General features: G+C 45.6%; 1 protein-coding gene across 1 annotated transcript; it reads right to left on the bottom strand.

The window, feature by feature from the left end:
- Positions 1 to 242: 242 nt before the first annotated feature.
- C1H11orf87 (chromosome 1 C11orf87 homolog) lies at positions 243 to 5644 on the bottom strand. Its single transcript, XM_040544088.1, is given in 4 exon segments — positions 243 to 4916; positions 4919 to 5108; positions 5110 to 5484; positions 5591 to 5644. Coding segments are annotated over 3 exon segments (471 nt in total). The 5' UTR covers positions 5328 to 5484; positions 5591 to 5644; the 3' UTR covers positions 243 to 4853.
- Positions 5645 to 17311: the final 11667 nt, after the last annotated feature.

Genomic DNA, 17311 nt, shown 5'->3' on the forward strand with positions numbered 1-17311 from the left:
TCCCCTTCATCCAGGTCAGCCAGAGGATGGGGAGGCTTCACCTCCATGGCTCCAGATGGGGAAGCTAAGGCTGACATCGTCAGAACCTCCCCTGTGTGTCTGTCAGCCAGTCACCTTTCCCTCAAGGCTCCAACACCATCCAGGCTTCACAAGTTTGAGAACACTTTCCTATACTGTTGAGTTTGGCTGGATTAAGAGCAGAGAGCTACATGTAAAAGACTAAAAACAGAAGGAGGCTCTGTTCTACTAGAAATTTATTTAGCGATCAGATGGAAAACTTGGCTTCAGTGAAAAAAAGAGTTAGGTACCAGAAAGAGATGAGAAAGTCAGTCCTGGATAAAGTAGTTCTAATACTTAGACATAAATTAAAAACGTTATTAAAGGTTCTATACGAGTCATGCCAACTTCTATGTAGATGAGAACTGTAATGAAAATGGTATCTAAGTCATTATAAATTTGCTATTTACACAAGAAGAGGAAAAAGAATGTTTCCTACGGTTCAGTTTTTCGTGTTACCCTCCATAGCTTGCATACTTATTAAAATGTAGGGTTTCAATTATCCATAGAAAAAATACAAACGTGCAGAGAAAGTGACTACTAGAAAAGAAAAGCAACCAAATCCATAACTGGATTTATAATAATTCAGTCCTGTCTAAGGAGTCAGATCGTGGTTCTTTTCCTCCCTACATAAAAGGTTGCACTCATATTCATACAAGAGAACAAGAAAAAGCACAGTTGCTGCAAAACACTGGACATTTTTCCAGAAACAAGATAGCAACTACTCAGGAAATCGCCGTGGAAAACATTAATCACATAGTAACTTGCTATTACATGGAAGATAGTAGCCTTTAAAAATGAATTAAAAACTAACAGGAAAAAAAAGAAAACAACAAACAAAACTAAAACAGGTTTTTAGTCATGGGACAGTTTGGCCTATAAGGTGGAATCTCTGTTCTTTGTTTTCATCCAGCATTTCTTTTGGAGATATATATCTGTACATGTGCAGATATATGTCTGGGAGAGGTTTATCAAAAGCGAAATCATGCCTGGATGGCAACTGGCAAATCTTCATCCAGAGATTACATTTGCAGTAGACAAACGCCCCCAGAAAAAAAAAAATGCTGGACCGATACATGTGAACGAAATGCCTCTCCTGTCCGTGACCCATGCAGGATCCACGTACATGCCTCGGCCGGCAAACCGGGACTGACCACAGCTAGGCTCGGCATCCCAGCTGTCCCATGCAGACAGCACACACCACAATGCTCCTCTCCCCACCAAAATGCCGAGCAGGGGTAAGTGATGGGGATGCTGCCACCCATTGCCTGGATGACGGACGGGCCCCAGGTCCCTTCACAGTCAGCAGATGCCACTCGCATTGCTGTCAGTGGGAGCTGGACAGAGCCCCGAGGGAGCAGCAGGCTCTGGGGGATGCTCCGCAGGATGAGGACTTGCCGGATCCAGCCCCAGCGCTGCCACCCAGCTTTGGCGAGGTTCTACAAATAAGTGACTGCCGTCGTGCTTCTTCTGTGGGATGACGACCAGACCGGGCTGGTGAGCACCACGGCACTTCTTCTTACACCTGCAAGATGCTGCCGGGCGACAGGGCCCCGATTTCTTATTTTGAAGCAGGAAAATCCATCCAGAGGATGTGCCCCTTACCAGAGGAAGGACTGTCGGTTCTCCAGCAGCCAGCACGCAGCTGTCCTGGCTCCATCGTAACTTGCCAAAAATACAGTGCAAATTTTTAACAGTTCACAGGAAAAAAGAACGTCCGCATTGTCAGGGTATAAATCCTTCCTTACGTACGAGAATGGAACAGCATTCACCCAGCATCTCTATCAAATATCGTAGAAAAGGTTACACAAAAATAGTTAAGTATATGGATACAGATACATAGTATTACACTTGCATAAAATATGTAGATTCAAACCATTTGGCAGTTTCACAAGTTAGCTGAAAATGTATGCTTTAGAATATGAACAATTTCCTACACTTTTCTAGTTTAAGTAGGAGGGGGAAAGGGAAGAAGCATCAGCCTTATTATACTGAATGCTAAGTGCAGAAGTTTAGCTGTAGCTGAGGGTTTTGAAGCAATTGATTTGACAGAACCTCCAAGCATAAACTCTGTTTTAAAAAATCCACATTTATTCCCTAGATTGCTTATTGTTTCATGAAATGAAAGCCTATGTGTCCTGCTTGTATCAACTGGATCTCCTGAGACCGTTCAATTAAACCTCATAAGCTTACAATACTTCAAGGTAGGGTCGTGTACTGGGAGAACGCATGAACCTTATTGCAGTATTCCTGTGTGATAAAAGAATTTATAACTTCTCGCATCTTGTGTAATTTAACTTTAGAAATGCAAAACCTTAAATGACACCACAAGAAGCTCACAGTTCTGGAGAAAATTAAAGTCAGTATGAAATTTACTTATAGACCACATAATTTACATAGATTTACATAATACAGAGATATTAAAATAAAATCAAAGCTAATTAACAGAGGATAGAGGTTTACATGATAACATTTTAACCTAATTACATTTTTGCAACTACTTTTTAGTGTCATGAGATAATATAAATAATATATATACCTATATATCCGTTATATATAAAGATATATATATATCTCCATCCTTCTTTTTTTTATTTTTTCTTCAAAAATAGGGCAATTTTATAACTGCATGAGATGTGACAAGCAGTACATTTCTGGGGAATTATTGCATGCCTTGAGTGCATAAGGCAGAAGGAAGAGTATCTGACTTCAGACACTAAAGAAGTGGAACCATCAACCAGAAATGCACTGGAGTGATCTGGAACATCTTATTGCTTTTATAAAACTCGAAATTATACACTGTTTTTAAAGAAAGGCACAAAATAAAGGGGAAAGTAATATCTCTCTATTTAGTGGAGATCAACGACCAGAAGCTCCATTACTGCTCACTGAACTCTCTTCATTGTCCTAAATCTATTCCCTGTGGTGCAATACCGTGCTGCAGTTGCATAAGAAGGTTAAACACAAAAGTTCATGCATCCTTTATTAGGGGAAACAAAACTAAAGCCCGTTTTCCTTGCCCAGCAACAACGCAGGAGCCGTTAGCATCTGGTGGCACCAGCAGCGTGCAAGCCCCGTGGGCTCCAGGCACGTCCCCGCACTAACCTCGGCTGGCGGAGCAGCTCCTCGAGCGGGATGCTACAGCACCTGCCCACAGCGCCGGAGGCACGGATCCAAACCCAGCGGTCATTGCCCATCAGGCCAAGCAAGATCAGGAAGGGGTAAAACAGGGTAACAGAGGCGCTGCCCTGAAACCCTCCTCGTTTGGCACTGTCGAAGGATTAGGGAGCGCTTCTGCCGCCCTCCTTCTCCTTTTACCTCGGTGAGCAGCATTTGCTCCCCGCCTGTGCCTGGGGTTTTCCAGCCCAACACCACGCCGGGAGGCAGAGTACAGCAGAGCGGGGACAAAACATTAAGAACTGCGGACTACTACTATCTCCTCACGCCAGTTTGAATGCCAGGATAGGAAAGGAAAAAAAGAAAAGAATCCCTCAGGATTACTTTTCCTTTGCTGTATTTTTTAGATGTTAAACTGCACAGTAGAGGGCTGCCTCTGCTGTGATACCACACGAGATGTCTCAAAGTTTGGACACAGCACTCTGCTAAGGCACCTCCAAGGAACGGGCACTGATTTAAATCGCTGAGCAGAAGCCGCAGTTGCTGAACCCGGCGCTGCCCTGGGCTCCTCCAGCACGCACAGCACCAGCAGCCCCTTGCACCTGCCTGCCAGACACCAAAAAGCTACCGGTGTTTGCTCGGGAGAAACCACACCAGCCACTTCTGAAATAAACATTTGCCGGGGTTTAAGAGCTGACATTTTGTACAACTGCATGGTTTGCTCCCCAAAAGGGGGAAAATTAAGTGTTGCGCATCCTCAACTGCCTGCTAGGTTAGGAGGGATAAAAATACATATCAGCCAAAAAAAAGTAGGACCCAGCCCCGTTCTGCTGCAGGATTCCTTGCCGGGAGGTGAGCTGTGAATGCAGCGCAGTCGGTGCGGGGTGCCTGGTGCAGAACCGGGTTTCTTTGGGGACCACCAGGAGGGACAGGCCACCCTCCCTCAGGGCGCATCGCCTCGCACTGCCACGCAGAACGGTGCCAGGTTCGGGGTCTGTGTCACGGGGGGTGTTTGAAAGATGAAGGTGCTGAGGGGAGAGGAAAGCTCTGCTCTGCTCTGCCCATCCTGTTGGGCGGACAGCAGGGGGCGCAGCACTGCAGCTGGGGGGACGGGGCTGCGGGGCGCCTGCAGTTTTCTGAAGCCCAGCCTGGGGTGGACATTTCTACACAAAACAATATCCAGTCCTGGAAAGGAGTGAGAGGGGTGGGACAGGGGCAAAGGTCTGCACAGAAGGAGAGACCTCGGTGGGCTGTCGCCCGCTCCGAGGGGACGGGGGTCCCGAGGTGCCCACCAGACCTGCCTCTCCCCCCGCACCCCTCACCCCTGCCCCAACCATGCCATGCAATGGTGACATGGGGTGCAGGGGAAGCCCAGGAGAGTGGGATCGCCCCGGTCCTCAGGGTAACGACGTCTGGGGAAAAGGGACCCCCACCCTGACCCGCTCCTCCAGGTGGACGATGGTGTGTGGTAGCTGAGTGCAGCTCCTTCTCCGGAAAAAGACGCATCCTTTCCTTGCACAGTCAATGAGAAACGCAATGTGATCTGTCATGCGCTTGGATCGGGGGCTCGTTCGTTCATTTGAATTAGCAATGTTTTTTCTTCTTCTTCGGGGACAAGAATAATCACTCAGGTATTTACAAACACCAACCAGCGCTGTTGCGAGGTCTCCCCCAAACCATCATGACAAAATCACCGTTTGCAAGAGCCCCGCGCCAGCTGTGTCCAAAGAAGCCCGTGGCTGCTGGAGCTGGGGGCTGCCGAGGGAGAGGGGCGCTGGATCTCTGAGTCCTGGGGGGGTCTTCCCAGGCGGCTGTCTCTTCCTTGGGTGTCTCCCCGCGCCCCTGTCCCGGGGTGCTGCCGGCTGCCGCTACTGCTGCTGCGGGTGCAGTGGTCCCTTTCGTACTCCTCCTGAGCCTTTTGCATCTTCCGCTTCTATCTTCCTCTTGTGGACATGGAAGGTGGTGAGGGAGAGGAGGATCAGGCAGAAGATGAGGGTGACCAGGACGATTAAAACCAGAGTGGACGAGAAGGACTGGAAGAGCTGACCCACTTGCGCGATGCAGGTGCTGCTGGCGTTCAAGGTGGCGGACGTCCTGTTCAGGAGGCAAGGCGGCAGGGACAGCCTCAACTCCTTGGAGAGCTTGGCACTCATTGAGGAGGCTTCGGAAAGACGAGGATCTCCCTCCCCTCTCTGAAGACGCCGAAATTTCCAGCCGCTGCCGGGCTGCTGCGGCCGGCCGGGCGCTCGCTGCCGATGCCCGGGGTGCTGCCGGCTCTGCCTCTCGCTCGCCCTCGAGCCCCAGAGCAGCCTGCGAAAGGGGAGCCGGACACATCAGCGCCCACCCTGCCCCGATCCCCCACCCCTGGCACGGGGACAGGGGGCAGCGAGCCCCGCCGCCCGCCCCCAGCCCTTACCTGCGCCGGAGGAGGCGGCGAGGGGGCGGCCCGACGGCAGCGGGCGCTGGGGGGCTGCGGCAGCGCCGAGCGGTGCGGAGCGGGTGCGGAGCGGAGCGGAGCGGAGCGGAGCCGCCGCCGCCGCTTCGGGGAGCGCCGCCCGCAGCCTGGCACCGCCCCGGCCGCTGACGTCAGGATGGGGCCGCCCACCCTGCCCCCACCACCACCACCGCCGGCCCCCCCATCCCCCCCCGGCCCCCCTATGCCATCCCCACCACCCCCATCCCAACACCGGCCCCCATATTCCATCCCCACTCCACTCCCGGCCCCCCTTCTCATCCCCACACCACCCTCGTTCCCCCCATCCCACCCCCGGTCCCCCTATCCATCCCCATCCCACTCCCAGCCTCCTTCCCACCCCCACCCACCTCCAGTCCCTTATCCCATCCCCATCCCATCCCCACCCCACCCTGTTCCCCCCATCCTATCCCCATCCTATCCCCACCCACTCCTCATTCCCCCATCACACTCACAGCCCCCCCATCCCACCCGCTTCCCACCTCTGGTCCCCCCATCCCATCCCATCCCATCCCGTCCCATCCCATCCCTTCCCAGTCCCGGTCCCGGTCCCGGTCCCAGTCCCAGTCCCAGTCCCAGTCCCAGTCCCTCCTCACACCCCCATCCCCTCCATCCTATCCCCATCCCACCCCCATTCCCCCCATCCCCCCACACCCAATCCTGGTCCCTTCATCCCACCCCCATCCCATCCCATCCCATCCCATCCCATCCCTGGTCCCCCGGGAAGGAGCCGAGCACCACCGCACCCAGCCATAACAATGTGAAGGTTGCCCTCCCACAGCCACAGGTGTCTTCTCCAGGAGCATCCAGACGTGAACGGCCTGAGAGCGCATCCCAGATAAAATCCGGGTGATTTCACAGAATCACAGAATCGCAGAATCCTCTAGGTTGGATGAGACCTCCAAGATCACTGAGTCCAACCTCTGACCTAACACTAACAAGTCCTCACTAAACCATATCACTAAGCTCTACATCTAAACGTCTTTAAGACCTCCAGGGATGGTGACTCAACCACTTCCCTGGGCAGCCCATTCCAATCTAACAACCCTTTCAGTAAAGAAGTCTTCTAATACAACCTAAACCTCCCCTGGCGCAACTTTAGCCCATTCCCCCTCCTCCTGTCACCAGGCACATGGGAGAACAGACCAACCCCCACCTCTACAGCCTCCTTTAAGGTACCTGTAGAGAGCGATAAGGTCACCCCTGAGCCTCCTCTTCTCCAGGCTGAACAATCCCAGCTCCCTCAGCCACTCCTCCTAAGACTTGTTCTCCAGACCCCTCACCATTTCTGAACACAAGAGATCTGAACGATGCTTCCTGTAGAGATAATGGGGCCAAAAAAATAGGGTGGTGCTCCAGAAGGAGTGAAATGATGGGCTGGGTGTGATGGCATGGGGCCAGACCTGACGGCCCAGGAGGTTCCCTCAGTGCCACCCTGGGAGCAGGGGCAGAGGTTCTGCGCAGCCCTACTGCGCGTAGCAGGACTTTTAGGGAAGACTGAAAGCGTCAGTCTGCTCTGCTGGCCTGGAGACACCTGAGAAGCCCGGAGGAAGATCTGTACGAGATCAGCTCTGATGTGACTTCAGAAAAAAATGACTATCAGGAACAAAGGCCCATTGACTCCAACAGTCAAGGAGCAGTCTCAGTCAGGATGTAGCTGAAAGCTGCACATTTACGTTCGTTGTTTCCCGGTGGAGTTCTCCTGTAGTGCTTTTGCCTCTGGTAAACACGCGATTTGTGAAATTTGGTCAGTCACCATTAACTCTTTGACGGTTCCTGAGAAAGATTTAGGCCGCAGGGCACAAACTACGCTCAGCCCAGTTGGGGTAGACCCAAGCAAATGGTCTCCAACTTGGGATTTCCTCTGCCAAGATGAGTGCACACCACTCTGGTACACCAACGGTGTGACTCACTGACGTGACTGCCTCCGTGCCCCTGCCTTCCTGCACACCTATACCCAATGGGCATATCTGAGGGGAGGAGAAAAATGGAAGGGAAGAAAAATGGAAGGGGAAGGGGAAGGGGAAGGGGGGAAGGGGAAGGGGAAGGGGAAGGGGAAGGGGAAGGGGAAGGGGAAGGGGAAAGGGGGGGGAGGGGAGGGGAGGGGAGGGGGGGGGGAGGGGAGGGGGGGGAGGGAGGGGAGGGGAGGGGAGGGGAGGGAGGGGAGGAAGGGAAGGGAAGGGAAGGGAAGGGAAGGGAAGGAAGGGAAGGGGGAAGGGAAGGGAAGGAAGGGAAGGGAAGGGAAGGGAAGGGAAGGGAAGGGAAGGGAAGGGAAGGGAAGGGAAGGGAAGGGAAGGGAAGGGAAGGGAAGGGAAAGGAAGGGAAGGGAAGGGAAGGAAAGGAAAGGAAAGGAAAGGAAAGGAAAGGAAAGGAAAGGAAAGGAAAAGGAAAAAAGGAAAGGAAAAAGGAAAGGAAGGAAAAAAGGAAAGGAAAGGAAAGGAAAGGAAAGGAACCACATAAGAATGGCCTTTTTTACAGAAAACAGCATTGGCAGCTTTAATGTAGGTATAAAGATATCTAAGGATGTTAACTCTATTTATGGCAACAATAACCAAATTGTGGATTGAATAAACTTCAAAGCCAATAATTTACTAATTCAGGATATAGTTATTACAAAATTAATAGATAGGGCTAGTTACATATAGCAGTAAAATATTTAACCTTATCTTCCTTAAATTGTCAACAGGTAACACAGTAGTACTGAAAGTTAAATTGCTTAAAATACATTTAAAATCGGTTGTGTATTCATTTCACCTGCTGTCTTTCACCAAGTGGCCATTTGCCTCCCGTGTCTCAAACTGCCTCTTCCTCTCCAGTCCACACTAATCCACTTTCACCCAAACCACTTGGGCTGAAAACCCCAGAATGTTTGGTGAATATTTATTTACTTTCAAAATGCTATTCTCATTATTCCTGGCTTTCAGGATTACCAAATAGTGAAAATGCAAGTGTCTTGTGTATTGGTGTGATAATTATTCTAAGCCATAGGGTTTTGTGAAACTGCAAGGGGTGAAAGTTGGGACCAGGGACTGGAAAAGGGCAGAAAGCATTGAAACCTCAGCAAATGTTCAGCTCTCTCCCTGCTGTCACAGACCCTTTGCTGTCTGTGCTCATGTACCATTTTGGAATATTCTGCTTCAGCTAAAAGAATTGAAAAACAGAGTTAGTTCTTGCTCTGTCTGGCAACTAATTTTACAATTTTTAATGAGAGAGACAGTCAGAAGAGAAGTATTGTAGAGAAGTAGGGAAATAACTGAACTGTCATTATATATACCTTGGCATCTGGCTCACATTGGCTGCCAGCCAGCCAAAGTTTATAGATTTAAATATCCATGATCAGAATATGGTGAGTTTCAGAAATCAGGGGAAAAATCTATATTGTTATGGACAAGTACCTGTGCATTATTCCATTGTTCTGATTAACTGATACATTGGATTTGAATATAAACATACAGAAGAGCATGCATATCCAATACATAATGTGGTCATGAAAACCCCCTCCTTTATTTATCATAAAAATAAAGAATATGAGTGCCCTCTTTCAAGAACAAATTGCTCGTTACTTATAGTGAATTTCCCCATAGTATATACACAGTATGGCATTTATAGAGGTCAGGTTTTTTGTTCACATAGGACTGGCCACTGCATGACAGACAATATTGTATTTAGTTCTTGTATTTTACAATTATGTCTGTATTCATTACAACCTTTGTAACTTCCAGTTTTCTCTGGATTCACATTGGTAAGAAGCAGACAGCATACATATTTGCAAATCCCCCAAACAGAGTTTTGTACATGGATATTTTTTAATCTGTTAATTAGAGAAGTTGTTCCTTCAGATGCTAATTCCTCAGACCCTGTTTTACACAGACCTTTTTCGCCAAGGCAGGAGCCTAATGAGATAACCTGTAAGGGCAAAAACCGCTCATGTAAGTAAGGTTTGATGGCTCAGGCCCTTGGCTACTAATGACCCTTCCTGAAAATATTTATCGGCCCCTCACTGTTTAAATTTAGCAGTTGATTACATAGAATAATGCATGATCCCTTTTGCACTGAGATTGATGTCATCATTTGCCAGACAGACCAAGTACCTGATGAATGCCAATGACCCTCATATTAATTTGCAGTCTCCCCACAGGATGAAGGCCATCTGTACAGAAACCTTTAGGGCCTTCCATACTCTCATTACTATAGGTGAAGCCCAGTGATTTAGACATAGTCTGAAAGCATGGTGCAGTAAACAGAAGGAATTTAAAAAACAAAATAAAATAGATTTGTATTTCATGAGCAATGGTAGGTCGACTAATATCCTGCACGTTGCAATATTTATCTCGCAAAAATGTTATGTGTCCTTGAGGATATTTGATTGGAAATAGCTTAACTGTGACTGACAATGCTGCTTCCCAGGTTACCCAGCTCAAAAGCAGGTATTCTTTTTCTTTCTTTCCCCCATGCCTTCTAGAAGAGGGTAGTCTGGATGATGCAGGCTTACAATTGCTTCATTCTCAAGAGATGATTCCTTATGAAACTTAGGGACAATTTACATATTCAGTTTCTGTTCTTACTTTAGAAAGATATTTTTTTCTTTTTCTGGTAAAGGAGAAATCTACCACATGGGACAGTGAGAAAATGAAAGGATGCATGTGATGCAGACTGGGGAAGGTTACTAAGCTTTCGCTGAATTCAGCAGGGTGTTAAATGGCAGCAGGAGCAGAATATGGGCTTAGACTGTGAAGGTTTTTTACAATAAATAGACAACATTGGACATGCCTGACAGAACACACGGATCTTCAGTTTAATTATGACAACAGGCTTCTAAAGCTGCAGCATACGTACATATACTAATGAGTTGCTGATCTGGCTAAAATTAATACAAAGAGGAAAGAAAGGCAGGATTTTATCTGTAACAGCACATTAAAAATGCTATTTATTTTTTCATTAGACTATACATTTTAGAAAGGCCCCTTCAGAGTAATGACCTTTCAGGTTTAATCTTTTTGCTCTTCTTAATATTTTACAGAGTTTTCAGGGAATTCAGAGGTGCAGAATTTAATTATACTTTTTAAACGGAGAACATGGCTACTGGCTAGCAAAATAAAAGGTGACCACTCCAGTGGCTATCACTGAGAGAGAAAAAAAGAAATATGTATTCCTTGGTTCAACTGGAAAGAGGTTTAAGCAACGCACAATTTAAATCCGAGTTCATGTTAACAGCCCCTCACCTTCTTCCCTTAGCACAGTTTGAAAGCATTTCGAAGAGAATCCATCACATCATTCACTCCAGCTTTTAATATGGGATAAACCTGTTGTTCAGTCAAAGTTTGGTGGTTTTGTACAGCCTTGGTGCTGTGTCTGCACCGTGTGCTCTAGGATACTTCCCCATCACACCAGTGGGTGCAAGGGGGAACCTCCTCAGGCTGGTAGTCGGGCTGGATTAAAGGGAGGAGAGAGAGAAGTTAAAAACACACCTCCCACAGGTCATCCCATGGCCCAGGAAGAGAGTGGTCCCGACCGATGCTCTTGTGATCCCTCCAGACACCCAGAGACACAGCAGTGTTGTGGAGGGGACAGCCCCCAGTCCGATGGCTATTGCCCGCACGCAGAACAGAAGGGACTTGAATTCACATCTTTCATCTCCAGGCTAGAGCAGGGCTCAGCAGCACGGGGCTCAGGCTGAGGTTTTCTTGCTCATTCCACACACACAACAAGCTTCCCGCTCCCCGTAGCGCCCTGGCTTCGTTCCAGCCAGGAAATCTAAGAAAGCTGGAAAAGTGTAATGGATGACAAAGCCATTTACCTCCAGCTCTACCAGAAAAAAATCCATGCTCAGTCAACTCCAGGCTTACTGTGGTTTCTCCAGTCAGGTATATAGCTCACATTTTGCCCAGGGCCTTTTATATCTCTTTTTTTTTTTTTTTTCCTTCAACCACTGTGTGAGGGAGGAAGTTGGTATTCTGCTCTGTTCTCATCTCCTGGGCCCTAAGTACCCAAGAGACCACTGGTTTTATCCCTATATTCTCCCTATCAGTATAGTAAAAGAAATCCAGGTACTGACTGCTGGAAATATATTTCCTCCTGTTGTTGTGTACTTTAAATCCATTACGAACAGTCCTGTGCTTTCAACTTTTCTATCACACTGCTTGTAGCCAGGATGTTAATAAGCAGAACTTACAGAACTTTGAATTCATTTTAGAAATTTTACTTAATCATAAAACTCTCTCTTTTTTTTTTTTTTCTTCTGAGAGTAGAATCTGGAGAAGGGGAGAAGGAACATTAATTTTTAATGACAGTAACACCCCAAACTTCTTAAGTGCAGAATTTCTGTATGTTGATATTTTCTAAACTAGGATAGATACCTTAAGGTCTTATTCTGCAAGGTGCCATACCCTGTAGTCAAATCCAACCCAGGTTACAAGCAACTGCCCACAGAAAATATTGAACTAAAGAAGTCACTAATTGCTTGTGAGATTGGGTCAAGCGCCTTTCAGCATCAGCCCCTTGCAGGTACTTCTTCCAAAAGAGCAAATGGCATTTCCACGGCAAATGAGCTGCTCCAGCTGCAGAAGGGATGGTCCTGTCCATGGCAAAGGGACCCCATCTTGTGACTGACAATACCATTGGCTGTTAAATAGAAAAGCCTCTGACACATGGACAGAGAAGCTCAAGGTTTTCACTTTGTCATTCCTGGCATTTACCTAATATCATGCAGGATCTGCTTGTGAATAATCCATTTGTACAAAAATAATATCATTCCCCTTAGAAGCGCTTATTTTCCCAGTGATATCAGCAAGAAAGCAGCTGTTTACTGTGTTTTCATTTTAAAGTTGGCTTGCTTCACCGGAGAGTATTAGGCTTTACTGGGAACCATGTAATCTCTTATTACTGAACTCTTTTTTTTCTCCTCTCTCTGTCTCCTTCTGCTAAGTTTTGTAATTCTCTTTGCCATGTCATGTCTGAAATTAGACTAAAAACACTTTGAGAAAGCAACCGAATTATCTGATTTTTATCAGGAGATGCTCTGAGAGAAAAAAAAAAAAAAAAAAAAAAAAAAAAAAAAAAAAAAAAAAAAAAAAAAAAAAAAAAAAAAAAAAAAAAAAAAAAAAAAAAAAAAAAAAAAAAAAAAAAAAAAAAAAAAAAAAAAAAAAAAAAAAAAAGAAAAAAAAAAAAAAAAAAAAAAAAAAAAGAAAACACCACAGCAGCATCTGGAAATAAGGAGAAAATATCAATGTAATAACATTCAACAAGAATGACCGGCTTTTTTAAAGCTCTGCAAGAAGATATTTGGATGTGGCAATGTCCTTGCTTTAGAGCAGGAGGCACTTCATGTTTTGCACATACTCAAAGAAAGTATTGATACCATAACTTTTCTCTGTGTACTTAGATAAGAAGTGCCTGTAGATTATAGAACCGGGAGGAATCCTATGTATATATTCTTTTCAATTAGCACTGCTTCCTATTTCTTCTGACCTTCATGGCTCAAAAGTAGAAATTAGGTCTCTAAATCATTGCTTACTGCAGAGGATCAGAACATGGTGCAAATATCTTTGTTTGCCTTGAAGGACCCAGGAGTATAGTTCAGCTAACCCACCTCCCACCATCTTGTGGGTCACATTGGTGGAGCATCTGCGTGAAAAAGAAAAGCTTGGTAAGCAAAGGAGAAGACTGTCTACAGAACAGAAATTAAGTGAATAGGCAAAAAATGAACATGAGAATACAATTTATAGAATAAAAAAGAGCAGGTGGAACATAGGATATACAGTGCAGACATGACAATTGTAAATAGCCATCATTTGGGGAGCAAAACATAACAGTGGGAGATTACAAGAAATTGGAATTACATAACAGAGAATTATACAACATAAAACCATCATCTGTCATTTCAGTCACGGCCTATAAGGACATGATACTAATGCAGTTTAAGCTGCTTTGGTTAGAGTGAGATGTAATTCCTATGAGAACACACATTTAAAAATTCTGTAAATTCTGTGATAGTATGAAAAAAAAAAAAAGAGAAATGCTATAGCAGTTTTATGTCTCCTGCCACTTTCAGTGCTATGGGGTCCTTTCCAGCCTGTCATATTTACTCCAAAGTTTGAAAAAGAGTTGGACATTCACTACAAAGTGTGTGTTAAAGAGAGAATACTATACATCATAAAATCTCAGGGACAGTACTACAAGAACAGAATGTCTTCCTAATGAAAGCAAATGTAGAAACATAGCTGAGATAGAATAGAATTGGTATTGTGTTCAGTCTTTCCAGGAAAAGAAAAAAAGAAAAAGGAAATGGAAAAAGAAGTGGAAAAAAAGTGGAAAAAGTGGAAAAAGAAAAAGAAAATGGAAGGAGGGAAGGAGGGAAGGAGGGAAGGAGGGAAGGAGGGAAGGAAGGAAGGACACTGTAACTTGTGTAACAGAGGTTAGGAGACCTGGAGGTCTGGTTTATGAGCAAACAGATGGGACATTAAAAAGGATGAACTGAAGATCACCCTATACAGTGCCAGGACAGCACAAAACAAACATTGTTAGTACAGAAAACTAATGAAAACTAAATTGTGCAAGACTACGATTTTTTTTTCCACAGTTGTCTGACATATAAAGATTGTTATATGACAGTATTCAACAAAAACACAGCCCTGAGAAGTCATCTTGGAAGTAATATTGTTTGTTGAAACTCTCAAACATTCTTTTAACTTATAGTTGGGGCAAGTGGAAGGTAGGAAAGATTATTATTATTATTATTATTATTATTATTTGTACCCACTTTGTTGGAAAGACAGAATCATAGTAGAACCTTAAAGACCACCTGTTCCAACACCACTCAGCCCCCCTACCATGGGCAGGGACACCTTCCATCAGACCAGGTTGCTTAAGCCCCATCCAACCTGGCCTTGAACACCTCCAGGGATGGGGCATCCACAGCTTCTCTGGGCAACCTGTGCCAGGGCCTCACCACCCTAGGAGTAAAGAATTTCTTCCTAACACCTACTCTAACTCTCTTCACTTTTAGTTTAAAGCCATTACGCCTTGTCCTATCATTCTCTGCCCATGTAAAAAGTTGTTCTCTGTCTTTTTTATAAGCCCACTCTAAGTACTGGAAGGCCCCTATAATGTCTCCCTGGAGCCTTCTCTTCTCCAGGCTGAACAACCCCAACTCCCTCAGCCTGTCTTCACAGGAGAGCTGCTCCAGCCTCTAAACCATCTTTGTGGCCCCTCCTCTGGACTTGTTCAAGGGGCCCCAGAGCTGAACGCAGGGCTCCAGGTGGGGTCTCACAAGAGCAGAGCAGAGGGGGAGAATCCCCTCCCTCACCCTGCTGGCCTTGCTGCTTCCGATGCAGCCTAGGGTACGGTTGGCTGTCTGGGCTGCAAGCACACATTGCCGGCTCATGTTGAGCTTTTCACCTGCTTCTCCTTCTCCACAGAAGGACTGGCCCAGCCTGTATTTGTGCTTGGGATTGCTCTGACCCAGGTGTAGGGCCTTGCACTTGGCCTTGTTGAACTTCATGAGGTTCAAACAGGCCCACCTCTCAGGTCTGTCCAGGTCCCTCTGGATGGCATCCCTTCCCTCCGGCATGTCATTGGCAAACTTGCTGAGGATGCACTTGATCCCACTGTCCGTGTCGCCAAAAAAGATGTTAAACAGTGCCAGTCCCACAGACTTTAAAGGAAGCATTAATTTCTAAAATGATTCACTAAGAACTGAATTTTGTACCTGTAGGCAAGCAGACCACTGACAGGGGATATGATTTTTGCACTGTAGCTAAAGAAAAGACAAAGCCATCCAGAAATGCATTACTTAAAAGAAGAAGGAAGAATAGGAGAGAAAAAGGAGAAGAAGGAAAAGGGAAATCTGCTATTTCTAAACATGCTTAGAGTATCATTATTTGACTTCTCAGCAAGCAGTAAGTATTTCAGAGTGACTACTCTCAAGTCTTGTATGTGTATGTATAGTGTTCATACAGAAACATACTAATTATTGACAAGGAAATTATCAGAAGGGAACATCTGCAACAAAATATTAACTCTAAAGTTAATAAAGCTTCATCCTATCCACAAGTTCAGGATCTAGTAAACAGGAAGGGATTTTTAAATCTTTTAAATCTAGTTGGGGGTCACAGACTTTAGCTGGCAAGAGGATGGGAATGGGGCACTGTGGAAAAGGATTAAGTGACTGGATTACATAGAAGGGATGAGGACTATGCTTAAAAGCAGGAACTCTCACTATCCAACAGCAACCAGAGAATTTGGCAGGACAAGGGTCACTGTTCATCAGAAAAGCTGGAAGTGTCTTCATGGTAACACTTGGGGTAGATACCAAATATTTCTGCAGCCCTCAGAACAGGCAAGAGGCTGAAAAAGCATAGAAAATGTTTGGCTCAGTAAAGGACTGAGCTTCCTAACCTTCAGTACTTAACCCCCTGAACAGAACTGCAGAAGGCAGCAGTAACTACTTGCACCCCTAGTATGATGACTAGGAAAACAAAGTACCGCAGAAAGGCTAGAGAAGCCAAGCACACTGCATAGAAAACTTGGCAAGGAATACGGTTCTTAAGCCTGGCTGTTTAGAAATGCACCTTGAAAGCAAAACCTGGGTTCTGGTCCATGTTCAAAAGGCCATTTATGTATTATAGATTAAACAGCTATTGGATGAAAAATATAGAAAGAGTCCAAGAGAGCTGGACAAAAAAAAAAAAAGGGGGGGGTGGTGGACACTTCTTACATACATGCCCTCTTTAAGAGTGTAACAGCTGAGATAAAGTCAGAGATTAGAATTTACTTTGCAAGACTATAACTAGCATCCAGAAGTGGGAGAAGCATGGTGCTCTTTGAAAAGGCAGGAAATCCTTTCTGGATGTGATCCTACTCACAGGAGCAGTGCGCACAGACAAGGATAAGGACTTGGGTGTCCATACGGCTTCACTGTTAGCATGTTTTGTGGCACAGTTTTGGCCTGTGACAACAAGCACCCTTGCAAACAATGTGCCATCATAGTATTGAGGCCAAGGACTGTTCCCAGCAAATGGTAGGCAAAAGGTGCAATGGAAAGGAGGGGAAGGAAAGAGCTTGGTCATACAAGGCACTATGTGCTCAGTGGTATCAATCTGCTCGTGATGTCAAATGCCCTTTGCTGGTAATGACCTTGACTAGAGTCTTATGCAATCATGGTGTCTTACAGAGTGCCTTATGGATCTTTTGGGGCAAACCATGCTTCCAGTTCTCAGGGCATCTTCAGTTTCTCACAGGACTGTACTTGTGGTCTTCTGGGTAACCAGTCATGACAATTATTTTTTCTTCCTATTTCTCGTGACATTTGATACCAGAGAAACAAAGTATGGAATGCTGGTAGTGGGATGTTTTGAAGCTAAGTTACATATGTTTGAGCCAATTATGTGATTAGATTGCCTTTCCAGATTAAAATAGTCCTGGGAAACAAGAAAATGATGTTAACCACCTAGTTCATGAAGGTGGTACTTTTATAACACTGTGTTTCATATGAACATATTTGGATGCCTCTTTCTTATCAGCTAAAATCTGTTCTGTTTAAAAAAATCTATTTGGTGAGATGATTTTAACTTAATTTAGTCATCACATACAGTATTTTCACATTAAAAAAGCCCAATTAATAACAGCTGAGTTGCTGTCACTTAAAAAACAGCTACTTTACAAAAG

The sequence above is a fragment of the Cygnus olor genome, chromosome 1 (assembly GCF_009769625.2).
Source record: "Cygnus olor isolate bCygOlo1 chromosome 1, bCygOlo1.pri.v2, whole genome shotgun sequence".
Lineage (NCBI taxonomy): Eukaryota > Metazoa > Chordata > Aves > Anseriformes > Anatidae > Cygnus > Cygnus olor.